Consider the following 22,610-nt stretch of genomic DNA (forward strand, 5'->3'; position numbering starts at 1 on the left):
GAACAGAGGAAGAGTGCGAGAGGGAAGGCAGGTCAAAGCGACCCGCGGCCATGTCGCTCATGTTCTGATAGATGAGACAGAATGGGCGTGAACGAGGTCGAGGAGCGAGAAACAGATACGCCAGAGCGGGAGGAGAGCTTCTCGATTGAACTGGGAACAACTCAGGAGAGAAAGAGAAGATCGGAGACGCGTCGACTCGGATCTTTTCTCCCCTCTTTCTGCCTCTCGTCCTCTCAAAAGTACAAGATACGCATAGGCCCAGGGGATCGAAAAGTAAACTACCAAAAAGAGAACCGAAGAAAATCTACCACCTCATCTGCTCGAACGGAACCGCAGGCGTAACCAATTTCGCTTGACTCGATCCCCTCTCTTCTTCCACCGGGAACGAATCCCCAGATCTCCGCGATGACCCAGTTCCCTTGTTCTCGAACGACTCGAGACTGATCTCGTCGGGGTCCTCCATCCGACTGGCTCGAACTTGGTGGTTCCTGGCGTGTCGTTGGGACTCTGGGTCGTAGTTGTCGGAGGGGGAAGCCTCTTGTATGGTGACAGTTTGGATCTGGACTCGTCCTTTGGTAGTGAGGCCTGAGTTTTTGTTGGAGGCGTGCTCGGTGGAGAGGTCGTGGCGGAGACGTCCTCGACTGGTGAAGGAAGAACGGGGATGATCAGGTTTTCTCGTTAGGTTTCTCCTCGACGGTTGTTACTCTTGTTACTCACGAGTTCAAGACGTGGAGTACACTAATGCAACATAATTTTGCTTCAGCAAAAGAGGGAATCAGGCTAGCGAGGAGGGGAATGCGAGAGGTCAGCGAAGACGAACGAAGGTCGACGTGACTTCTCCAGCAAGACTCACCAGATGTTTCCTCCGGAATCAGCCGCGTAAGAGGTGAGGAAGAAGAGAGCAGCGATGAGAGGAAGGGCTTGAGCTTCGACGATCCAGCGCACTAGTCGGGTGACGGCTGAGTCGGTTCTAGTTTGAGAGAAAAGAGAGGCGAAGAAGAGGACGCGTCGGCGGGAATTCTGTTCGTCTCGGGACGCACTGAGACTGCAAGTGATACTCACTGCCTCCATCCTGTCCGACTGTTCATCAAAGAAGAGACGACTGCGAAAAGGCCAAGAAGAAAGTCCGAGTCAGCTTCTCAGTCGACTCAAAAACACGGAGGGAAGAACATGTACTGGACGTGGTGAGGACCAGGTCAGTGAACACCGTGACTGCTTTCCATCCGGTAATGAGGTAGGTGAGACTCGAGAAGTCGGCGAAATTAGTCTAAGGCGAAGCAATAGGAAACAACAAAGAAAGGGATGATCAGTCGACGAGGTTTCTCGGTTTAAGAACGCAAACAAAAAAAACCTACACCTGCGCCGGCCGACTGATGTAGAGGTGAAACGAAAAGAAAGAGAGTTAGTCCTTAACTGGCGGCTCCTTCCAGTGGAGAGAAGGAGAGAGTAAGGACGAACGGAGAGCACGGTAATCGCTCCTGAAGCGAGTCCACAGCAGAGTCCAGCGAGGATCGAAGGGATGCAGATCCCGAGCAGGACGTAGCTCATGATCTTCTTCTTCTTGCAGAGAACGAAAGCTCGCTCTGTTTCGTGCAAAGAAAGCAGGGGGGAGTCAGTTTGAATCGACGCGTCGAGCTCGAGTCGTTTGGTTGCTCACCAAGGAAGAACGATTGTGCTACGGCTCCAGTGATCGCCTCTAAGACTGTAGAGGGAGCACAGAGGTCAGTGGGAAAAATTTAGATACAACGAAGGGGCAAGGAGACGTACTGAGGATTCCCTGCGATTTGACGAAGACGAATGAATGAAAAAGAGGATCAGCCACAATCCGGAAGAGTGATCGTCGAGAACAGAGGGATCTCTGGAGGCTGACCTCGAAGTACTGTGAGAAGGAGGAAGAGTTCCGCTGGTTAGCGTATCGTTCAGCTTCCGGATGGGGAAGGTTTTAGGAGCAGGAAGATCCAGGAGGGACGACGCGCGCCTCTCGTTCCCGCTCCCTCACTCGAGGACGTTTTACCGCCTGAGGGTGTGAGCTAAGTACCGAATGAAGACTCACCACGTTCGTAGTCGTTCCGGCCCAATCTCCGAATCCAGTTCCCTTTGATTTGCGAGGAACGACGTCGAAAGGAGCAAGGTCAACGGAGAGCGAGAAAAGGAAAGGTCAAAGGGAACGTCAGTCTCGACTCCGAGCTCGAGCATCAGAAAAAAGAACGGTACTCACAAACATGGTGTACATGGTATAGACCACCATCGTCGTCTGAGCTCTGTGGGTGCAAAAGAGAGCGAGGAAGGAGGAAACGGAGAGGGGACGTGTGAGTCGCACCGAAAACTCGTTGCTCGCTCTCGTCTCCCGCTCGACTTCTATCTTGGTGCTTACAGGTTGAGGGTGAACAGAGCGATTACGGTTCCTGAGAAGAGCGACCAAGAATAATGAACAGCGAGTCAGCGAAAGCGTCTGCAAGGAGAGCGAGAGGCGAGGGAGGAAGCGAGCTCGTTCCTCCTCCTCTCCCTCCCCACCCTTCACCTCCCCTTCCGAGACTCACCTCTGAACTTGAATCCATCCTTGAACCATTTCCAGTAGCCCCACGACTCCGTCAGGATCAGTCCAAAGAGCATACAGTCCAAGAGGGAGGCGATGATCAACGGTCCGAGGAAAGCACTCGCATTGACGATGTGGTCGAGGATGAGCTCTTGCTCGGACAGAGGAAGGTGGGCGAAATCACTAGCTTCGACGGGCATGGTCGGTTGAGTAGTGGGAGGGTGTTGGAAGGAGAGTGAGGTCGAAGATACGAGGGAAAGGGAAACGAAAAGAAGAGAGCGAAGGAGAACCAGGGGATCGACGTTGGAACCAGAACTGTTTTTCCCTCCGAACAAGATCTCTCGAATGAGGTGCTCGTCTCGTTCAGGCGGTCAGAGGACCAATTCAAGAAAGGTGATCGCGAGGATCAGCATCGAAAAACAGCAGGTTCTCTAGGCTGCTTGGTCGCCGTTCGAGTGAAGACTGAAGGGAGGTCAAGTCAAATCCGAGGAATTCGTCCTCTCAACCCCTTCCCCTCCCTCCTTTCTGGGAGGGATTTATTTCCCACCACGACGGTCCTAGGTCGTTAACCGCTCTACAAGAGGAGCGAGCGTTCGGTCGAAGAGAGGGGACGAGAGGCTCGAGGATTGAAACAAGATGAGGGTTGAGATCGTGAAGGGGGACGAGACGAGACGGTTTTGAAAACGAGATCGTCCTTGAAGGCGAATGCAGAGTGCTACCGAGCTCTTGAGCGAAGTTCCGAAGTCTGTAGAGATCAAGACAGCCGCGGTGACGATGTTGGGGAGGGGGAAGAGGGAGCGGGACGGGAGAGGAACGACGGACGCGTCGCAGGAGGCCTGATCCCTTCGGCTCCCGTCGAGTGGAGTGGTAGGACGTGGAAGACAAAGCCGACGAGGCAGGAGGAGCACGGGATGGACAAGAGGCTACGACTGAAGCGAAGAGAGGGTCGCGTCCAGCTTAAAACGAGACGGGAGGTCAAGAGGGAAGGTTCAAAATCGTCGTAAGGGCAGAAATCTAGTTATTAGGGCGTGTAATGAGCGTTTACTTGGAGCTGAGTCCGTTGACTCCTGGCAGGGGCTATAGAGGTGGAGAAGAAGGAAGGAAGGAGGCAGGTCAGTCAAAGGGAAGGAGGAAGAAGACAGACGGAAGGACGACGGGAAAGACGATGGGCTGGTCGAAGAGCGCGGCGAAACGAAGTAGGTCTCGCCTCTCGACTCGATCAAGTCTCGAAGTCGAGGCCTTCGGCAGAGGAAGAGGTAGGTGTGGTAGGAAGTGGGGGAGATGAAGAGAGGAACGAACCTTTCCCTCGAGCAACTCCAACGAGGCTCCTCCTCCGGTGGAAACGTGGGAGAGCTTGTCCTCGGCTCCGGCCTGGGCGACGAGAGTAGCGGTATCTCCTCCACCAACACTAGATAGGACAGAAACCAGATCGAAGAGAAAGGATCAGCTCGTGTTGGAGGTCTTCCAGCGGGAAGAAAGAAAGGACGCGTCTCGAAGAGAGGGAACGAGAGAAGCTGAACGCACATGACGGTCGATCCGTTCTTAACGGCCTCGACGGAAGCATCAAGAAGAGCCTTGGATCCTCCAGCGAAGGCGGGGAACTCGAAGACTCCAGCGGGTCCGTTCCAAAGGATGGTCTTGGACTCAGCGACGGTGGCGGCGAAGAGCTTTCGAGACTCGGGTCCGGCGTCGAGACCCATCCATCCGTCGGGGATTCCAGTAGCGTCGGTGGCGACTCCAGTCTGAACGCAGGATAAACAAAGCGAACGTCAGCTTGGGCTGTGACGGGGAGGGAAGGGGAAACGAGGGAAGGAGAACGAACCTTAGCGTCCTTGTCGAACTTCTCAGCCGTGATGTAGTCGACGGGGAAGACGATCTTGACGTTGTTGGCCTTGGCCTTCTCGAGAATGGCAGCAGCCTGCTTGGCTCCAGCCTCATCGAACAAAGAGTCTCCGATCTAAAGCGAAGGAAGGGAAGTCGAGTCAGTTCGAGGTTGAGCTCAACGATCTCACGTCTCGAAGACTCGAGAAAGCGAAATGATGGAAATGGAAAGTGTGCTCACGGAGATGCCGTCAACAGCCTTCTTGAAGGTGAAGGCCATTCCACCGCAAATGATGAGAGAGTCGACCTGGCAAAAGAGAAAGGAAGAGGAAAGGTGAGCTCGACGTTCTGGAAACCGAGGGCTGAAAGTGCAAAGACTCACCTTAGCCAACATGGAATCGATCAGCTGGATCTTGTCGGAAACCTTGGCTCCACCGAGAATAGCGAGGAAAGGTCGCTCAGGAGACTCGAGGACCTTAGCGAAGTAGGTGAGCTCCTTGGCCATGAGGAAACCAGCAGCTCGCTGAGGGAGCTCGACTCCGACCATGGAGGAGTGACCTCGGTGAGCGGTTCCGAAAGCGTCGTTGATGTAGACGGTTCCGAGGGCGGTGAGTCCCTTTCGGAAAGTGGCGACGTCCTCAGGGGAAGCTACAGAGGGTTCGAGGAAAGAAGGGAGGCGAGGGAAGGGGAGGAGAAGGGGGAAAGGAGAGAGAAAGGTCAGCTCAAGCTTCTTCTCTGTTCGTTTTTTGCAAAGATCTTTTTGACAGTTCGAAACATATAGATGCTAGTGTACAAGAGGAAGGTAGACTCACACTTGGTCTTCTTTCCCTCAGCGTCCTTGGAGGATCCCTCCTCCTCTCCGTGGAACCTCAAGTTCTCGAGGAGGAAGACCTTTCCGTTGGTTCCAGCCTTGACGGCAGCCTCAGTCTCGGCTCCAACACAGTTGGGGAGGAAGGTGACGGGGACAGAGAGGAGAGACTCGAGCTTGGCGGCCTAGAAGACAGAGAGAAAGAAACGGAAAAGGGAAGGTCAGGGAGGAGAAGGAGGGAGGCTCGAGAAAGAGATGGGGAAGCAAGATACGCACGACAGGCTTGAGGGAGTACTTCTCAACGACGTGACCGTCAGGTCGTCCGAGGTGGGACATGAGGATAACAGAGGCAGCACCTGAGAAGAAAACAACGAAGAGAAAAAGCAGGAGGGAAGATGGCGAGAGGTCAGCTCGAGCGACGAAAAGAGCGATGGAAACGTTCGTTTTTTGGATGCAAGGGATGAACTTACCCTGCTCAAGAGCGTACTTGATGGTGGGGAGGGCAGCGACGATTCGCTATAGAACCAGAAGGAGGATCGTAGAAGGGAAGGCACAAGGGAGTCAGCAAAGGAAGCCAAAGAAAAGAGTTTCAACCAGGAAAGGAAGGAGGAAGATGGTCGAAGAAGGGGGAGTGACGAAGTTCTCTCGCCCTTCCCTTCTCTTCACTGCTCTCCTGTGCCCATCCCAGCTACTCTGAGAGATCTAGATCTCAGAGAGTCCAATCGAGAAGCTCGAGAAACTCCCAGCGAGAACGAAGCCCAAAGGGGAGAACGAGAGAGAGAGAGAGAGAGGGAGACTCACAGCGGGGTTGGTGATCTCGTTGGTCTTCTTGTCCATAGGGACGTTGAAATCGACTCGGATGAGGACTCGCTCTCCCTTGAGGGAGACGTCCTTGATGGAAAGCTTGGAGGAGAGAGACATAGTAAGGGGAGGGAAGTTGTTTGGGATTGGGGGGGGGGGGGGGAAGGAGATGTGGTTGGGGATGGAGCAGTTCAATCGAACCGTCGGCTCTTGACTTTTCATTTCGCTCGAGATTTAGAATTTCGCATATTCGAGATCGCTCCCATCGCCTGGCAGAGAACTATATCTGACCTCGAGAGACCCAACGCGCAGGCTGAGAATTTTTGCGAGCTCTAAGTCGTCCTCCCCAAGGGAGGAAAACCTCCAGCGAGCTCACTACTCTCTCGACGCGTCCGAAGAGACGAGAACCTTCAAATCTCAATCTTTTGATCTCTCTTGTGGAGTCCTCGCTCAACCTCCTTCCACCTCATCATCATCTTCGTTCGTCCAAACGTTGAATCGAAGACTGAGAGGCCAAATAGCGATTCGCTTTGCAGTTTCGAACCAAACATCTCTCTCACTCGACCTCCTTTCCTTTCTCGAAGCTCATCGACGCAACCCTTCCCCTCCCTTCGCGTCCTCCCCACGTAGAGTAACAGCTTCAATTCCATCACGCAGAGAGCCTGATGTGAAAGGATCGATCGATACCTAAGCGAAGAAAGCGTCAGGCGTGGGAGAAGAGTCTTCTCTCCTCGACGCGTTCCGATTGAGCAACTCGCTGACGCCTCCATCTTTTTCGTTCAATAAATGAACACAGAAACCATCCCGACGAGGTCAACAGCCATGGTTCAGAAAGGGTGCATCTCGCGTGGATCTTACTCCTTTTCTCAGCGATCGTTTTTCATCGAGACGAAACTAGGCGTTGAATTCCGCCTTCCTGCCTTCGTCCTCTCGTTTTCTTCTCAGCTGGGAAGCTTGATCCCCGATCTGTTGATTCAGGAGATGGCTGGTGTAGTCTCGAAGCTTGAGATGACCTCTCCTGCCGCGGGAGATACGACGCGAGCAAGGAAGTGAGCCTCGACAGACCTCAGTGACCTTTTCTACAACATTCTTTCTCAAGCACCACCAAAGATATAGATCTAGTAATAATATTGGTTCGCCCCTACAGCTTCCACATCCTGCCTCTTCTGCATCCGCTGCGAACGACGAACGGCGCGTCGACTCAAGCTGCTCTCGACGTACTTCTCCCTCCTTCCTTCTTCCTTTTCTCCTACTACCGGCCTTCAGCGAACCCGGCTGCGACGATAGGCTCAGCGGTATTGGATCTACTGCCCTAGGCTTCAGTGCTGAAAGGTTCTATTCTCGTCCCGTCGGGTGAGTTGAGTTCCCTTATCATTTCCTCTCGCGTTCGTTTTCGTTTTTGATCGACCCCCGATTTCTTCTTCCTCTCAACCACCAGCCAACCGCTACTTACGCTTTAGACATGTCCCATTCAGACGAAGAGAAAGCTACCTACGATCAAGACGCTGGAGCGGATGTGTTCGTCCGAGGTGAGTTTTCAGCCTCGACGGTTTCACCTTCCTTTTTCATTCTCCCACTTCTCCCTCTTCTCTGCGCTACTCTCGGACCTATCTACCTTCCTTTCTTGCTCGGCTCCCTACCCCGCGTCCGTACTCACTTCACTGACTTCATCCTCTTCTTTCTCTCACCCTCGTCTCGGACTTCAGAGGTTCCCTCGCACGACGCTGCGTCTTCTTCCTGGGTGGACCGTATGAAGGTCAAGGGAGACTGGTTGGAACAGAAGATCGTACGTATGGTGTCTTTTCAGCGCTGAAGTACGATGCGAACGAGGTAGAGAAAGTTTGAAGAGGCTGGTCGAGCCCGGGGGTCCTGCCGATTGCCTAGAACGAACAACCGCCGACGGTGACTTTGTGGGCTGACCCTTCCTCCCTGATTGCTTGTTTCTATAGGGAATGGAGTCTCAAGGAATCGAGAGAGTTCCGGATACCGTTGAGGCTCGAACAGATCACCATCCTTCTCACAACGCGTCCCTCTGGTGAGCCCGACTTTCAGTCTTTTTTCGGTCGTCCACGCGTGCTCACTCTTCGGCTGCGTTTCTCTTCTTCTTCAGGTTGGCTGCCAACTGCGTCCTGAGTACTTTTGGGCTAGGTATCCTCGGACCTGGGACGTTCTACCTCGGACTTGGGGATTCCATGGTGAGGAAAACAGAGGAGCGGGTCAGAATGCAGTCGCGTCGTCGATCGTCTCGCTGACTTCCCTCTTCTCTCCTTCGATCCTCAGCTCATCATTCTCTTCGTCAACATTTTCACTGCCGTTATTCCTGCATACCTCGCTACTTTTGGACCGAACCTTGGGCTTCGACAGGTGTGTTCCGGTTCTTCTCGAAGCGACGCGACTCCTCCTTCTGACTTTCCTCTCCTCTTCTTTTTTTCCAGATGACCTCCTCTCGATACTCCTGGGGATGGCACGGAGCCAAGATTTTTGCTCTGCTTAACTGCGTTGCTTGCGTAAGCTCATCCTGCTCGTTTCAAACCACTGTTTCGACAGAAACTGACTTTCTTTTCTTTCGAACAGATCGGGTGGTCTTCGATCAACACAATTGCAGGTTCCCAGGCTCTTCGAGTCGTCGCCGACGACAAGATCTCTCACGCTGTTGGAGTTGTCGTGATTGCTGTCATAACTCGTGAGCTCAACCTTGGAGGGTCGAACCGAACGACGCGTCGAAGTCCCTTGTTCTCGAGCTGACTGGCTTTTCCTCGCCCTTTCTGTCTTTTAGTTTTCATCGGTCTCTTCGGTTACAAATGGGTCCATCTTTACGAGAGATTCTCTTGGATCCCTACGGCTATCGCTTTCCTGGGTGAGCCTATTCGGAATCGTGTCGGATCGACTCAAGTTCTCGTCGCCGACCTCTTTCCTCCTTCCCTTCAGCTCTTCTGGGATGCTCTGCGAGACACTTTGTCAACATCCCTATGGGTACTGGTCAGCTCGAGGTACGTCGATTTGATCCCTTTGCGGTCCGTTCAGCTCGCTCAAACTGACCTCTCGCTTGTTGACGCGTTCAGGCATCTAACGCTCTCTCTTTCGCTGGAGTAATCTTCGGCTTTACTGCTGGATGGGTCTCGATGGCCTCCGACTACAACGTCTACCAGCCTAGCTCAACTCCGAAGTGGAAGACTTTTGCGTGGACTTACATTGGATTGATCATCCCTCTTGTGCGTTCCTTGTTCTCTTTCCTGTTCGTCCTCTCCAACTTCGAGCCCACCTCTGACCAGATTCCTTTATTCACCTTCCGCATTCTTAGGTCCTGGTCATGTGGCTCGGAGCCGCTGTGATGTGCGCTGCAGAATTCCAGGACTCGTGGATGGAGGCCTTCGAAAGCAACGAGCTCGGAGGTCTTCTAGGAGCTGCCTTCTTTCCAGTCGTCGGGCATGGAGGAGGAGGATTCTTCCTTTTCCTTCTCGTCCTTTCCGTGGTCTCCAACAGTGAGTGGACGACGAAGTTCCGGTCGCCTCGTTCGACGCGTCGAATCTCACGAGACTCCTTCTCTTCTGTCTTTCCGTCAACCCAAAGATATCATCAACGTCTACTCGATGGGCCTCTCCATTTCTGTCACCAGCACCTTCATCGCCAAGCTCCCTCAAGTTATCTGGCCCGTTCTAGTCACCGCTATTTACGTCCCCATCGCCATCGTCGGAGCCGACTCGTGAGTCTGTCTCTTTTCGACCGATCGAAAGGAGAGATACCCTTACTTCCCTCTGCCCTTTTTCTGCAGTTTCGCCGTCTCTCTAGAGAACTTTATGGTGAGTCTTTGAGAAGCAAGGAAAAAAGAAGGCCAGCAGAGGGAAGAAGTTGCTTTTTCGACGCGACGCGATTAACCCACGCCCCTCCTTTCATTTTCCCGCTCCTGTAGGCTATCATCGGACAGTGGCTCGCCATCTTCTCCGCCGTCGTCCTTGAGGAACACTTCATCTTCAGAAAGGGCTCCTTCCCTTCTTACAACGCGGAATTCACATGGAACGATCCCTCCGCCCTCCCTATGGGATTGGGAGCGCTGGGAGCGTTCTGTGCTGGTGTGATCGGAGCTTGGGCTGGAATGAGTCAGGTTTGGTACATCGGCCCCATCGGAAAGTTGGTGGGTGGAGATGCGAACCCTTACGGTGAGTCGACGCGTCTTCCTCGCTGTTTCCTTCGTTGAAGGCTCAGAGCTGACCCTGCTCTTGGGTTGTTTCGTTTTGTAGGTGGAGATGTCGGATTTATTCTCTCCGGAACCTTTGCTGCTATCGTCTATCCCATCACTCGAACGTTGGAGAAGAAGTGGCTCAAGAGATGATTGGGAGACGACGCGGGTTTCGGACGTTCGTTTTTGTGGTTTCGCACCCTCACTTCTCTAGACGCTACTTTTGGTATTCAGTAGATTGTTTGGCATTCTCATAGTTGTAACCTCTCTATCATCTCTTTCTTCTCCGCGTCCGACGCGCTTCTCCGCGTCCGACGCGCCTCTCCCCGTCGAAGCACTTCAGTCGAGCCCTTCCTTCCTCCACGAAAAGGTCGGCGACCATCCTTTCCACTAGACTCAAAGGGCAGGTGCGAAGTGGAAAAAGCGCTTCATCCATTCATCGCGTCCATCTCGTCCTCCTCGACGAACACCTCTCCCAAGTCCTCGTCTGCTCCTTCGTCTTCTACCATCCCAGCACCAGCTCTACCACCCTCTCCAGCAGCCTTGCCCTTCCCCTTCACACCTCTCGTCGTCCCAAGGCTCTTCTTCGCTCCTTTCGCCTTCTGCTTCTTCTCCTTCGCCTTCTTTCCCTTCACGCCCTTCGCCTCCTTCCCGACTCCCCCTCCGATCAACACGACGATCTCCACCCCTGAGCACCACCTCCCCATCATCTCAATCTCCTCTTCTTCGTCCTCAGGTACGATCTCGTCGGTGACTCTGACGGAGGTGGTCTTGATGGTGTAGGAGACTTGGTTCGCAGGGAAGGGGAGGATGGAGAGGAGCGAGTGAAGGAGGAGCAGAGTGTGAGGGATGGAGGCTGTCAGGCCGTGGAGGGTCAAGGAGGAACATCTGATGGAGGTGGGAGAAAGAGATGGTATGTCAGTTGCGAGCTGAGAATTGAGGAGGGGGGCAAGGAGAGAGAAGGAGAAGACGAGGAGGAGGATGGAGGTTTGTTGAGCTTCGCTCTCGCCTTCTCCTTCCCTCCCAAAGCAAATGGAGATAGAAGACTCACCCTTCTTCCACTATCAAAGCCTTACACCTCCTCATGTAGCTCGACAAGGAGCTCTTCCTCGATACCAAGACGACGGTCCTTCCTTCGATTTGAGCTGTAGGACCTGTGACGGCTGAGCCGGGAGGGAGGAGGGAGTCGAGAGGTCGAGGAGGGACCAGCTTGCGCTTCCTGTTCACTCGAGGAGGAGGAGCGTTCGAGACTGCTGGTGGTGGTGGTGGCGGTGGTAGTTTCGACGTTGAAGCCACTGGAGTGGGAGCCGGTGGACGAGGAGGGAGGGAAGCGGAGGAAGGAGGGAGGAGGGGAGGAGCCAGGGCGGCCGTTGCTTTGGCGGCTTTGGAGGACGTTCTGGGACGCTTCCGTTTCGATGGATTCGTAGAAGATGATGGCTGAGATTGATCTGTGGGTGTTGGGGAGGGAGCTGCTGGAGCTTTTCTTTTGAGATTCGTTGCTGAGGGAGGAGGCGCCATGATCGTGGATGGGAGGGAAGTGCGAAGGTTTCGAGCTCACCATCTTTCCTTTTCCTTTAACGGTCACGACCTACAAGATGTTCTCAACTTCTTCCACCTTGCCCTCCTACTCCAACAGTTCCTCCTTCTCTTCAGCATCGTCATCCGAGAGCAAAGACCTCATTTCCATCGTCCCTTCCCATCGAGCTGTCTCCCCTGCCCCCTCCCGCGCTCTCGAGAACCTCGACTTCGCAAAGAACTCCGCTCGGATCTTCGCTTACGGTCAAGGAGGAGTAGTCATACATCCTGGAGCGTCTCTCAGCGAGGAAGGTGGCGACGAGGGAGAGGTGAGTCTTCAGCTGAAGAGGTGGAACGAATCAGAGAGACGAATCGAACTGACCGACCCGACCTTTCTTCTCCCTTCTCTTTCCTCAGAGACGTATAACTGGTTTCCTTCAAGTGGTTTCCTGCGAACGACGGGTCTTCAAATCTGTCAGAGTCAGATTCAACGCTCTTCAAAGTCTAGCTTTCCGTCAGGATCGAAATTCTCACCTTCTCGTCGTCGAGGTCTGCTTCACCCTCGCCGATCCCAACGATGCAACGTCCTACAAGGTCCTCATGACTTTAGTGTTTCGTAGGTACGTCACTGTTGGATCGTATGTCCCCCGTCTCTCTCTCTTTCGCTTCCTCGTGCTCCTCCTACTTCGAGCTCACGGTCGCTCCCGCCTTTTCGCGTCTCGCTGACCCTCGCCGCCTTGCTCCCCTTTCCCCCTCCTCATCGCTCAGGTGCGGCTGTCTAGTCGAGAGACTTTCTCTTCAAGATTACAGCCCCGACACCAAGGAGTTTAAACCGACTTCGACGATGTGAGTGTCGAAGTCGAACTGCGTTCAGCTCGCTTCTTCCTCCGCTGATGCGTTCGATTCTCGCTTTCTTTCGCCGTTCTAGTGACTTAGAACCGACGGCTCCTGGCCCTGCAAGTGAAAGGAACCCAAGGAGGAGGGGACGAAGGAGGAGAGGGAGATCGTAGCGTCGAGCTGAGCGAGAAGCGAGACGGGAGTTTCATCGCTCAGTTCGTGAGCCTCCTAGGATTCACTTGCCTTGTTTTACACTGGGGACTCGGTGAGTACCCACTTCCCTTACTCAGCACCTCCCTTCCTCCCATTCGAGACGCGTCGCCCTTGCTCTCTCTCGAACCAAGCTTAGGATCTCCCTCGCCTCTCTCTGCTTTGTGTGAGCTTGATCGTCGAGCTCAGCCCATCTCCTCCCTTCCTCTTCTCTCTTCTTCTCTCCCTCCAACCACCACAGTCGCAAAGATCTCGACTGCTGTCCTGCTTCATCCTTCCTCTCCTCTTCTCCTTTCGTCCGATAACTTCAGCCAAGATGTCTGTCTAGCCTATCGCCATCCAACCTCGGGCGAGAGGGAACGGATCTCGCAGCCTTGATGAAACCACAAGCCTTGGTCCTCTAGCGACTCTCCTCCAACCACGACATGCTCAGAACTTCAAGAAACATGTTAATGGGAACCATATACGGCCTCTCTACTTTCACGGCCGTCGCTGCTTCAGCTCTGGGGGAAGGAAGGAGTCAGCTCTCGTTCCAACCTCCTCCGAACCTTTCCTCCTCCTCCTCGCCTTCAAGCCATGATCTCAACGTCAACACAACCGCCAACTACATCTTCAACTCTCTCGCAGGTGCTCTGTGAGTTGTTCATCTCTCCCGTCGAAGAAGATCTGAGACGTGAGCGAGCAGGACCGACAGAGAGGCTCAAACCATCTCACTCGGAACGGCGTCCCTCTTCCTCGCCTCGTTCCTCTCACCCATCTCACACCTAATGCATCTTCCTCTTCGCTTGATAGAGCCCAACTTCCAAACACCATCCATCCCAATGGCCATCTACTTCTCCCCGTCACCATCCCAACCCACACGACGGTCTACCACGCTCGAAACGACAACGGATCCGTTCCTTCGCCTGATTGGGTTGCGATGGATGTAGAGATGAGCTACGGAATCATGACGGGACGTTCAGGGGGGACATGGCTATCGACGTTTGTAACTGCGAGGGAGATTAAGCTCGTGTACTTCGACGGTGAGCTCTACATTCCTCTTCTCTGACTTTTCTCTCTCTCTCGTCTCTACCTGATCAGGTTCCTCCTTTCTTCCGTGTATTCCTTCGTCTCCCAGGAAACAGTGCTGCTCTAGGCACTCCTGGATGGCTCGATACTCAAGATGTGTGAGTGGACTGGATCGTTGACGGCTCGCGTCGAACTCGAGGACTGATCGGGCTTCGACGCGCTGAACTCTCTGCTCTCTTGTCCTTCTTGGCCTTTTCCCTCTGGCAGCGTCGCACCGCCCGAGGAAGACGAAACCCCTGGTCATCCTGGAGGAGGATGGAACGGAGAGCACGATCGAGCGGTTCGGCTCTGCGAATGGAACGAGAGGGAGAAGCTCAGACTCGACGGATTCTTGAGGATGAACTCTGGATTGTGAGTCCCTCAACCTGTTTATCTAATCCAGCCTTGACTGATACCTATTGTTCTTGATGCTTTTCTCCAGCGAGGTCATGTGGTGCGACTTCGATTCAGGCGCTCTCGAGGTTCGTCTCCTTCTCTCTTCGTCTCTCGACGCGTTCTCGAAGAGCTCACTTTCCTTTTTTTTGTTTTTGTTCAGCTCGTCTCTCACCTCAACATCACTCCTCCAGATGTACCTCTCTCCTCAGGCGGCAGCTCTTGGGATCATGGAGGAGGAGGAGACCACCACTTCGCCTCGCCTTCCTCCCCTCGAGGCTCATCGGAGTTTGACGACGCCCTTCCCCCTCCTCCAGAAGGCTCTTATCCTGGACGACGCCCTGGTGAAGGAGGAGGAGGACCACCTGGCCGAGGCGGAGCGTCCATATTCTCCTCCAGCTCCCGCTTCGAATGGCTTCGAGTCTCAACCCATCGCTACCACATCCCTCAGCCTCACATCGTCCCCGACTGGTCCTCCTTCGTCACCTTCTACCATCCCCGTCTCTCCTCTCTCGTCGAAGCTCGGAAGGGAGTCTCTCGGATGGGAGATCATCAGGTCAAGAGGGACGCTTCGGAGGAGGACGTGTCGAGTGTGAGAGACGAGATCGTCGAAGTTCTCAGGAGGTCAAGCGGGAGTCGAGGGAGCGGAGTAGATTGGAGTCAGCTGTCGAAGGATGTGGTGGAGAGGTACGGAGATCGTCTTGCCAATCTCGATCACATCCTGAACGGATCCTCCTCAAGTTCGTCCAACTTCGGCGCGTCCTCTTCCTCCCTCTCGTCGACCAACTTCACCCTCCTCCGAACCAAACTCTCCGTCCTCACCTACACCATGCTCAACCCTTTCCTCGACACCACTCATCTCAGCAACACCTCCTCTTCTTCCACTCCCTCCTCCCTCTGGCTCCCATCAACCCTCGACCGCTGCTCCACCTACCTCACTCGAACCGTCTCTCGCTCGACGTTGACGGATCAGGAACGAATCCTCAAAGCCAGCATCGACTTCGTCACCGGAAGGATCTGCAGCGAGATCGGAGGAATGTTTGAGGAGAGTTTGTTGGGTTCGAAGAAGGGGAGGGAGGAGGAGTCGTTGGTGAAGGAGTGGAGAGGGAGAGTGAAGGAGCTGATGAGTTGGCTGGATTGGCCGATTTGGACGAGATGCGAGGTGGCTTGCTCCTGGAACGTGAGTGTTCACTTTCTGTCAGATCCCGCCTTTCGAGGATCGAGTCGACGACGACAAAAACCTGACGCGTCTCTCTTCCCGCTCCTCGTCCTTTCGTCGCTTCAACAGGAGGTCTGTGCCATTCCTATGTGGCCTCTTACGAGCCGAGGAGGACCAAGAGGGGATCCCGATCCCAAGACGCCGCCTGTCGTTCCTTACTGCCTCGCTCTCGACGGGGAGGAGGGGCGTTTCTAAGCTTCGTGTTCCGTTTCGCCTCTCCCTCTCTCGTCTCTTTGGGGTTTTCTCCGTTTCACATCACCCAGATAGCTATATCATATCGGAGATTGTCTCTTGCTTCATTCACCGGCGCCTCTGAAGGAGAGAGAGAACGATCAGGGGGAGGACGCAAGGGAAAGCGACAGTTGAAACGAGACGCGACTGGAAGACGTTCCTTTCTTTCGCTGTGAAGGATGAGTACAACAGGGCTGGAGAAGACGCAAAGCAGCATTCCCATTCTAAACAAGAAATATCACGGAGTATAGGGTAAAAAAACGAAAGGAGAGAGGAAAAGAGTCAAGGATTTAACGGATCCAAACGAGTGGCGATCTAGAGCGACGAAGGTTTGAGAAGAGTCGAAAATCTACCTCTTCCGAGCGTGGTTGAAGGCGCATGTACCTTGGCTTGTCTTGGTCCAGTTGTTTCGGCATGATTCTGCGAGACGACAAGGGAAAGAGAGGTGAGCTTCGAAAGAGACGCGTCGCGACGAGTCCGAAAGAGGGGATCAGGAACGAACCAACAACGCATTTCCCCTGTGGAACCAACGTAAGACATATAGTCGGATCAGCTCTGGATCAGCCTGCTAGAGGGAGAGAGGGAGGAAGCTTACGACTTGACAAGATACGGAGTCGCTCCCAGCGATCGACGAACAGTCGGTTCCTCCGATTCCAGCGTAGTTGCAGCCACCACAGCTCCAGAGATCGTCTGAATAGGTGTAGATGGAGCTCAGCTCACGTTGAGATACTAACAAACGAGGAAACGGGGCTCACTCATCGTATCGACGCACTCGAACGCTCCCATCGCTCCTGTTGGGCAAGCCGTCCAGCCTTGGTTGCAGAGAGGATTCCCCTCGTTGATCTTTTGCTCGAGAGTCATCTGAGCTCTCTTCCTCGAGTTGGAAGGGGTGGGAGGGGAGGGGCAGACGTTTCCAATGACTGAGAAGCAAGGCGAGGTAAGCAAGCGGTCGACGCGCGACGAAGATGCGGCAAGGGAAAGGAAGGCTCACCCGAAGTAGGAACGCAAGCTCCTGAGGAGATGACATGCTGACCGATTTCACATCTCTCGATCCACGAAGTCCGCTCTTTGGTATCGCAAGTGTAGTTGGGCGAGTCTCCTGGAGCTCGTGCGGTCTTGTATCGTTTGCATTTCTAGATGAGGAGGGAAGAGCGGTGAGCTTGATCTCGGACAAGAGAGAGACGAGACCAAGAGGAGGTACCGACCTTATCGTCCGAGTTCCAGAGGACTCCGAGGCAAGTACTGAGAAGAGCGCACGACGCTTGACACGCAGAAAGGGAGGCGATGCCATTGCTTGAGCTGAGAGACGAGATTCCGCCAACGTGACCGTAGTACGAGGGAGACCAGCTGATCATGTCGAAGCAGGGAAAGGTGAGGGAAGGAAGGAAGGGAGGGAAGAGGGGAGAAAGGAGAGTTGTGGTTGAGAGGGAAGCGAGGAAAGGAAGCCTTCTTTGGAGCGAGAAAGCCGACTCAGAAGTGTGAGCTCAGGCTCTGAGGCGGCAAATGGGGAGTGAGAGGGGTCAGAATGAGGTGAGATATCCTGTTGGATCAAGCTGCGAGATGGGAGAGGGGTTTCGACGCGTCGCAAGAGCAGTAAACGAAGGAAGCAAAGGAAGGAAGCAGCATGGTACATCTCTCGTTAGATGTTAGATGTGCTTTTTGTAGGTATGTGAAAATTCCTTGACACCCAACTTCCAGCGAAGTGGAAGAGAAAAAGACGATCAGAAAGCGGAGACGCGACATGGAGCATCGCACAGCACTCAGTTGGAGCTCGCTGATTTCTCCGACGCTGCCAAACTCCGCGGAGAGAAGGAGTTCATCCGAAACAACATTCATTTCAGAGTCAACGGGGAAAGGTGTTGAAGGAGGTCTGAGAGCAGAGCGAAGGGAGTGACCCCCGAAAGCGAGCAGAAAAAGGCCGACGCGAGGAGAGAGAACGTGTGAGATCGCAGAGTCGCAATGTAAGGTCTACTACAGAGTAGCGTACTTACACAGGGAGGAGGAGGATTGGAGTGAGTTGGTTGAGAGCGGGAAGACGCGTCTGAAATCGACACGCCGACTTCCTCTGCTTTTTCTTGATTTCGAGTGTTTTCGAGCGTGTCTCACCTTCCGACTCACTTACCGCCCGCTTCTGTCGTGTTGAAGCTGTTTTTCAACTTCCATATCTCGACGAACTCTAGGTGGGAGGAAACGAGTAAGCGAGGAGGTGCTTGGAAAGACGCGTGAGAGGAGCTATGAAGAATGTTCCCGATTCAGCAAGACGAGACGAGAAGCGAGCAAGCATTGATCGTAATAAGTCTAGGGACTAAGGTAAGGTATAGGCCAAAGTGAATGTGAGCGGGTAAAGGTGATGAGCGAGATGCGAGAACAAGATGAAAGGGAGGCTAGCAGCGAGTAGAGACAGGGCAAGCAAGAAAGAGCACGGGAGAAGAGGCGAGAAGGGTTCTGCGAGGTGAATCTACTCGTTTTTAGAAAGCTGAGAAGACAAGAACAGGGGAGAGAGGTCAGCTCTGAGGGAGCGAAGGGAAAGCAAGACGCGTCGAGGGGTGAGAGAGACAGACTCACCGACTGCATTTGGGTGAGCTCGAAGTAGCCTCCCTTCAGAGCAAGCAGCTCCTGATGAGTTCCCGCCTCGGCGATCCTGCCTTCACGGAAGAAGTAGATACTGGGATAGGGAGGCAAAGAGAGGTCAGCAAAAAGGCGAGAGAGGTCGAGACAAGGCAAAGGCTACGACTCACCGATCGGCCTTCTGGATGGTACTCAGACGATGAGCGATGGCGATGGTAGTCCTTCCCTTCGCAGCGTTGTCGAGAGCCTGAGATTCGAGAAGGAAACGAAGGAGTTAGCGGTGCGACGCGTCTCCTTTCCGCTACGAGTCGAAGACTCACAGCTTGTACGACCTTCTCCGACGTACTGTCGAGTGCTGAGGTCGATTCATCGAGGAGGAGGATTTTGGGGTTTCGGATCAACGCTCGAGCAATGGCGATTCGCTGGAAAGAGGGAGAGGAAGTCAGTCGGAGGGTCGAAAGAAAGGAAAGGTCGGACGCGTCGGCTCACCTGTTTCTGACCACCACTGAGCATCGTTCCCTTTCCTCCGACCTGTGTATCGAAGCCATCCTACGAGAGAAACGAGATGAAAGGTCAGCTCGAGAAGAGATGTATCTAGAAGGAACGTGAGACTCACAGGCAGCGACTGCACAAACTCGAGAATGTTGGCGTTTCGGCAGGCTTCCTCCAGCTCCTCCTCCGTGACTTCCTCGGCAGGTTTGGTAGCTCCAAGCAGGATGTTGAATCGAATCGTTCCGGCGTAAAGGGTAGGCTCCTGAGAAACGAGACTGACTTGCTCTCGCTGCGAAGAGGAGACGCGACGAAGGAAACGTCAGTTCGAGACGAGATGAGGCGCAAGCAGAAACAGAGGAGCTACTCACGAAGCTGTTGACGTTGAGATCCGAGATGGGGACACCATCGAGAGTAACCGAACCGGCGAGAGCGTCGTAGAACCGGAGGGCGAGCTGTTTGAAGAGAGGGAAGAAGAGTTAGCGGTGTGGTTCCCTCCTCCCACTCGGTCTCCCCTCGACCAAATTCGACTCACCTGGATTGTAGTCGATTTTCCACATCCAGAGGCTCCGACCAATGCAACGTAAGCTGTTCAAAGAGAAAAGAGAAAAGAGTGATCAGCTCGGTGTCCATGTCCTCAATTTTTCTCTCCTCGTCGTTCAACTCACTTCCGGGAGGTATGTCGAGGTTCAGGCCTCGAAGGACTCGGACTCCAGGACGAGTTGGGTATCGAAAGTGGACGTTATCGAATCTAATATGACCTTGAACGGCTTTCCTATCGAGCATGATGCCTTCGGAGGACCTGGGAGGAGAAAGGAGGGAGTCGGAAAGCAGCTCGACGCGTCTTCTCTTCGACGAAGATCGATGTACTTACTCAGAATCGATCTCGGGACGCGAGTCAAGCAGCCGAATGACGGCAGTAGAAGCGGATTGAGCTTGAGAGATATCGGGTACCTGGAAAGGAAGAAGGAGGGAAGAGGGAGGGATGGAGCGTCAGCGGTCAAGGAGAGGAAACAAAAAGAAGAGGGCGTTCGAGCGTTAACGGGGAAGGAGAGGAGGAGGAAGAGGCAAATGTTCACCATGACGAAGACGGCGCCCGCCTGAATTGCACCGAATACCACGGACCTGATTGTAGGAACGAAGGGAAGGGGTCAGCGAGGGCGTCGACGGGGAGGAAGCTCGTTGCGTCGAGAGTTGATTCGGAGCCGTCGTTGAAGGTAAGGGATCGGCTCGGAGCTTCACCGATGATTGAGTTTTCACCGACGACGCTCGCAAGATACTGATGGAAGGGACTGGAGGAGGGAAGACGCACATGAGGGCAGTGAAGAACGAGTCCATTGAGATGCTAAAGTCGGCGATGAACCTGGATCCGACGTAGAAGACGAGCGCAATGACTGAAGAAGACGTAGAGGAGAGAGAAGATCAGAGAGAAGTTCGTTTGAAGACTCCTTCATCTCGTTGCTACTCACCGAAGAGCGACATGGCTTGACTGAGAGCATAGAGACCGTTCGAGTAGATCATCGTCTTCTTCGCCGCTCGCAGAGGGACCATGAGGGATTCAGAGTAGACGGCGACAGCATCGGCTTCTCGAGTCAAGGAAGCGACGGTTCGAATGGCACCAGCAGCCTCACTGGACGACCAGAAAGAACGAGGGTCAGCGGAGGGAAGGAAGAGAGCGGGAGGGAAGACGAGACTCACCAAGCAAGCTGAGCACTCGCTTCGTGCATGGCTTTGTTCTTCTGATCCTTCAGGACGACGATTCGAAGACGAAGGTACCCCGCGGAGATGACCAGTGGAACACAGGCGATACCTAGGTTGAGAAAAGATGGAACGAAGGAAGGAAGCGAAAGTTAGTTCGACGAGGACGAGACTTCGACTCAGTGTGGGCAGCTCACCAATCAAAGCCAGCTTCCAAGAGTAGGCCAGTCCGACGATAGCTCCGATGATGACGGTCGAGATAGCTTGAAGGACTGATAAGTAGAATAAGGAGACGAAGGGGTTAGCGACGGCGACGAAGAGACTGGCTCGCAGAGACCTGGGTTCCTCATTCGGGCACGACGGCAGTGTCTACTTACTCGTTCCGAGTGTTGCACCCGCGAGCCCGGAAACCTTCGCCGCGTTGTCTGAAAGAGAGGACGTAAGAGCTCCAGTCTTCGAGGAAAAGGAAAGGAAGAAAGGTCAGTTTCAAGTCGGACCTTCGAAACGACTCGCCTCACTCACCGAGTTCTTCTCCTCATCGAACCAAGCGACATCAGAACGAAGAATGGCTGCGAATGATTGGGAGCGAATCTTGGCGGAGAGAGCTGGGGGAAAGAAGGCAAAAGGAAGCAGACGCGTGAGCACTTGAACGTTGGGTCTTTGAAACCTCGAAAACCGCCGACTCACTCTCGGCGGCGTGCATGAGACAGTAGGTCTGAAGGGCAACAACAATGGCGGCCAAGATCGACATGATGAAGAACCAAAGCTGCGAGAGGGTAGGGGGAGGGAGAACGTCAGTTGCGCTTTCGTTTCGAAGAAAAAAAAGAAGCTGACTTACCCCTGATCTGTAGGAAGCGAACCGGATCTGTTCATCGGTAGGGAGAGAGAAACCTCCGAGGGCCATTCCATAAAGGATACCGAACATGGCTTAGAAAAGAAGGAAGAAAGGTCAGAACCAGACGCGTCGACTCGAGAGATGGGGAGGGGAAGGCTCAGACTAACGGTAGACTGCTCCGTTGAGGAACGCAGCGATGAAACCAATAACGTAGTACTTGTGAGCATCCCTGTTCATCCTGAGAAGGAGGGGAATGGGAGGGAAAACGGTTCAGCGTCTCGAAGAGGGGAAGAACGAAAGGCAACCTTGAATCGACTCACCTCCAGAACCTCAGAGCGATCGTCCTGTAGGGAAGAACGTCGTGACCTTCGGTCGAGCTTCCTGTAGTCTTGGACTTGATCAGCTCGCTGGTGAGCGAGGACTTTCCTGTTGTTGTCCTGGCAAGATCCGGCTTCTCGTGCTGAGCGTAGTGTTGAGCCTGAGCGGGAGTCATTTCGTTGACGTCGAGGTCTGATGCATCGTCGTCTGGAGACTCCTCGACTGCTGCAGCGAGAGACTGTCCGTTGACGAGAACAGCGTAAGGTCCGTTGGCGAGGAGGAGGTCGTTGTGACTTCCAGATTCGAGGACTTCTCCACCTCCCATGACGAGCTTTGAGAGAAATGAAAGAAGGAAGAGTCAGGAAGGCTTGTTCGGTGAGAGTCGAGAAGGAAGAGATGGAGACTCACAATATTGTTGGCGTCTACAGCGGAACATCGGAGGGAGGACGGGAGGGAGAGAAAGAGAGGAAGTGGAAAGCTCGTCAGCAGGACTCGAGACAAATCCGAAACTTTTCGAGGAAGTATAGAACGCACCCTTGATGGTAGCAAGCCGATGAGCGATGGTGATAGTGGTTCGACTTTGGAGGGAAAGGAGAGAAGAAGGTCAGCAATGGTTTGATCTCGACGGCGTCTCGTTTTCCTTCGAACCGAACTCACCCCTTCGAAGCCTTCTCCAACGCATCCTGTACAACAGCCTCAGACACTCCGTCCAATGCTGATGTCGCTTCGTCGAGTAGAAGAATCTTAGGATCAGATACGATGGCTCGAGCGATGGCGACTCGCTGTTTGAGCAAGAGGGTGAAGAAAGGAGGGTCAGCGTCGTGGCGAGACGAAGAAGATAGATCGAAGGCGGCTCACTTGCTTCTGGCCACCAGCTTCGAGAGAACAAGATACAAGGGTGTAAGCACTCGAAGGCTTGAGGCACTCTCGAACGTCTGAGGCCAGATAACAGAACTCACAGAGAAGCATTCCTCTCTCTCCCACTTCGGTATCGTATCCCTCGGGAAGAGCAGTAATGAATCCATCGGCGTTGGCTTTGATGGCAGCAGCTTTGATGAGAGCAAATTTATCCTCGGGGGAGGCGTGCTCGAATCGAGTTCCGATGCT

The 22,610-nt window shown here is 53.9% G+C and overlaps 7 protein-coding genes across 7 annotated transcripts in view; 2 read left to right on the forward strand and 5 right to left on the reverse strand.

The window, feature by feature from the left end:
- Positions 1 to 153: 153 nt before the first annotated feature.
- Positions 154 to 2,552, reverse strand: BDY24DRAFT_378942 (DUF6534 domain-containing protein). Its single transcript, XM_076638999.1, has 13 exons — positions 2,375 to 2,552; positions 2,219 to 2,261; positions 2,054 to 2,095; positions 1,871 to 1,879; positions 1,768 to 1,777; positions 1,658 to 1,702; positions 1,459 to 1,583; positions 1,356 to 1,370; positions 1,177 to 1,267; positions 1,063 to 1,102; positions 854 to 970; positions 718 to 780; positions 154 to 641 (listed from the first exon to the last, which is right to left on the reverse strand). Exons 2-13 carry the CDS (start codon positions 2,246 to 2,248, stop codon positions 305 to 307), a joined length of 924 nt encoding a protein of 307 aa, XP_076499410.1. The 5' UTR covers positions 2,249 to 2,261; positions 2,375 to 2,552; the 3' UTR covers positions 154 to 304.
- Positions 2,553 to 3,460: 908 nt separating this feature from the next.
- On the reverse strand, positions 3,461 to 6,126 carry PGK1 (phosphoglycerate kinase). Its single transcript, XM_076639000.1, has 10 exons — positions 5,967 to 6,126; positions 5,636 to 5,681; positions 5,442 to 5,521; positions 5,170 to 5,350; positions 4,740 to 5,005; positions 4,599 to 4,664; positions 4,359 to 4,493; positions 4,061 to 4,278; positions 3,836 to 3,944; positions 3,461 to 3,613 (listed from the first exon to the last, which is right to left on the reverse strand). Exons 1-10 carry the CDS (start codon positions 6,084 to 6,086, stop codon positions 3,578 to 3,580), a joined length of 1,257 nt encoding a protein of 418 aa, XP_076499411.1. The 5' UTR covers positions 6,087 to 6,126; the 3' UTR covers positions 3,461 to 3,577.
- A 1,265-nt stretch (positions 6,127 to 7,391) lies between these two features.
- On the forward strand, positions 7,392 to 10,434 carry BDY24DRAFT_378959 (permease for cytosine/purines, uracil, thiamine, allantoin-domain-containing protein). Its single transcript, XM_076639001.1, has 15 exons — positions 7,392 to 7,495; positions 7,673 to 7,752; positions 7,916 to 8,001; positions 8,077 to 8,161; positions 8,247 to 8,330; positions 8,402 to 8,473; positions 8,541 to 8,649; positions 8,743 to 8,823; positions 8,895 to 8,956; positions 9,029 to 9,178; positions 9,268 to 9,448; positions 9,537 to 9,669; positions 9,739 to 9,766; positions 9,877 to 10,123; positions 10,205 to 10,434. Exons 1-15 carry the CDS (start codon positions 7,429 to 7,431, stop codon positions 10,294 to 10,296), a joined length of 1,557 nt encoding a protein of 518 aa, XP_076499412.1. The 5' UTR covers positions 7,392 to 7,428; the 3' UTR covers positions 10,297 to 10,434.
- A 22-nt stretch (positions 10,435 to 10,456) lies between these two features.
- On the reverse strand, positions 10,457 to 11,681 carry BDY24DRAFT_378961 (uncharacterized protein). Its single transcript, XM_076639002.1, has 2 exons — positions 11,195 to 11,681; positions 10,457 to 11,031 (listed from the first exon to the last, which is right to left on the reverse strand). Exons 1-2 carry the CDS (start codon positions 11,659 to 11,661, stop codon positions 10,572 to 10,574), a joined length of 927 nt encoding a protein of 308 aa, XP_076499413.1. The 5' UTR covers positions 11,662 to 11,681; the 3' UTR covers positions 10,457 to 10,571.
- Positions 11,682 to 13,009: 1,328 nt separating this feature from the next.
- Positions 13,010 to 15,663, forward strand: BDY24DRAFT_378963 (uncharacterized protein). The gene is made up of 7 exons (XM_076639003.1): positions 13,010 to 13,339; positions 13,498 to 13,727; positions 13,823 to 13,871; positions 13,981 to 14,124; positions 14,195 to 14,234; positions 14,309 to 15,325; positions 15,434 to 15,663. Exons 1-7 carry the CDS (start codon positions 13,131 to 13,133, stop codon positions 15,557 to 15,559), a joined length of 1,815 nt encoding a protein of 604 aa, XP_076499414.1. The 5' UTR covers positions 13,010 to 13,130; the 3' UTR covers positions 15,560 to 15,663.
- Positions 15,664 to 15,944: 281 nt separating this feature from the next.
- On the reverse strand, positions 15,945 to 16,456 carry BDY24DRAFT_368612 (uncharacterized protein; the record flags this gene model as incomplete). Its single annotated transcript, XM_076638028.1, has 4 exons — positions 15,945 to 16,015; positions 16,098 to 16,113; positions 16,191 to 16,285; positions 16,330 to 16,456. 4 exons carry the CDS (start codon positions 16,454 to 16,456, stop codon positions 15,945 to 15,947), a joined length of 309 nt encoding a protein of 102 aa, XP_076499415.1.
- A 1,402-nt stretch (positions 16,457 to 17,858) lies between these two features.
- Positions 17,859 to 22,610, reverse strand: part of BDY24DRAFT_227849 (P-loop containing nucleoside triphosphate hydrolase protein) — an 8,160-nt gene continuing 3,408 nt past the window's right edge. Inside the window, exons 17-42 of the mRNA XM_076636609.1 lie at positions 22,463 to 22,608; positions 22,362 to 22,378; positions 22,161 to 22,285; positions 22,038 to 22,081; positions 21,912 to 21,925; positions 21,506 to 21,834; positions 21,353 to 21,423; positions 21,189 to 21,277; positions 21,038 to 21,116; positions 20,873 to 20,955; positions 20,728 to 20,803; positions 20,548 to 20,622; positions 20,351 to 20,462; positions 20,122 to 20,282; positions 19,965 to 20,046; positions 19,732 to 19,777; positions 19,527 to 19,606; positions 19,321 to 19,454; positions 19,188 to 19,240; positions 19,024 to 19,107; positions 18,780 to 18,944; positions 18,653 to 18,712; positions 18,484 to 18,585; positions 18,334 to 18,410; positions 18,161 to 18,260; positions 17,859 to 18,071 (exon numbers count right to left, since the gene is read on the reverse strand). Of these exons, the coding sequence (XP_076499416.1) occupies positions 18,054 to 18,071; positions 18,161 to 18,260; positions 18,334 to 18,410; positions 18,484 to 18,585; positions 18,653 to 18,712; positions 18,780 to 18,944; positions 19,024 to 19,107; positions 19,188 to 19,240; positions 19,321 to 19,454; positions 19,527 to 19,606; positions 19,732 to 19,777; positions 19,965 to 20,046; positions 20,122 to 20,282; positions 20,351 to 20,462; positions 20,548 to 20,622; positions 20,728 to 20,803; positions 20,873 to 20,955; positions 21,038 to 21,116; positions 21,189 to 21,277; positions 21,353 to 21,423; positions 21,506 to 21,834; positions 21,912 to 21,925; positions 22,038 to 22,081; positions 22,161 to 22,285; positions 22,362 to 22,378; positions 22,463 to 22,608 (2,422 nt within the window). The 3' untranslated portion in view covers positions 17,859 to 18,053. The remainder of the gene's footprint in view (positions 18,072 to 18,160; positions 18,261 to 18,333; positions 18,411 to 18,483; positions 18,586 to 18,652; positions 18,713 to 18,779; positions 18,945 to 19,023; positions 19,108 to 19,187; positions 19,241 to 19,320; positions 19,455 to 19,526; positions 19,607 to 19,731; positions 19,778 to 19,964; positions 20,047 to 20,121; positions 20,283 to 20,350; positions 20,463 to 20,547; positions 20,623 to 20,727; positions 20,804 to 20,872; positions 20,956 to 21,037; positions 21,117 to 21,188; positions 21,278 to 21,352; positions 21,424 to 21,505; positions 21,835 to 21,911; positions 21,926 to 22,037; positions 22,082 to 22,160; positions 22,286 to 22,361; positions 22,379 to 22,462; positions 22,609 to 22,610) is intronic.

Source organism: Mrakia frigida (assembly GCF_051309035.1).
Source record: "Mrakia frigida strain ATCC 22029 unplaced genomic scaffold BDY24scaffold_5, whole genome shotgun sequence".
NCBI classification, from domain to species: Eukaryota; Fungi; Basidiomycota; class Tremellomycetes; order Cystofilobasidiales; family Mrakiaceae; genus Mrakia; species Mrakia frigida.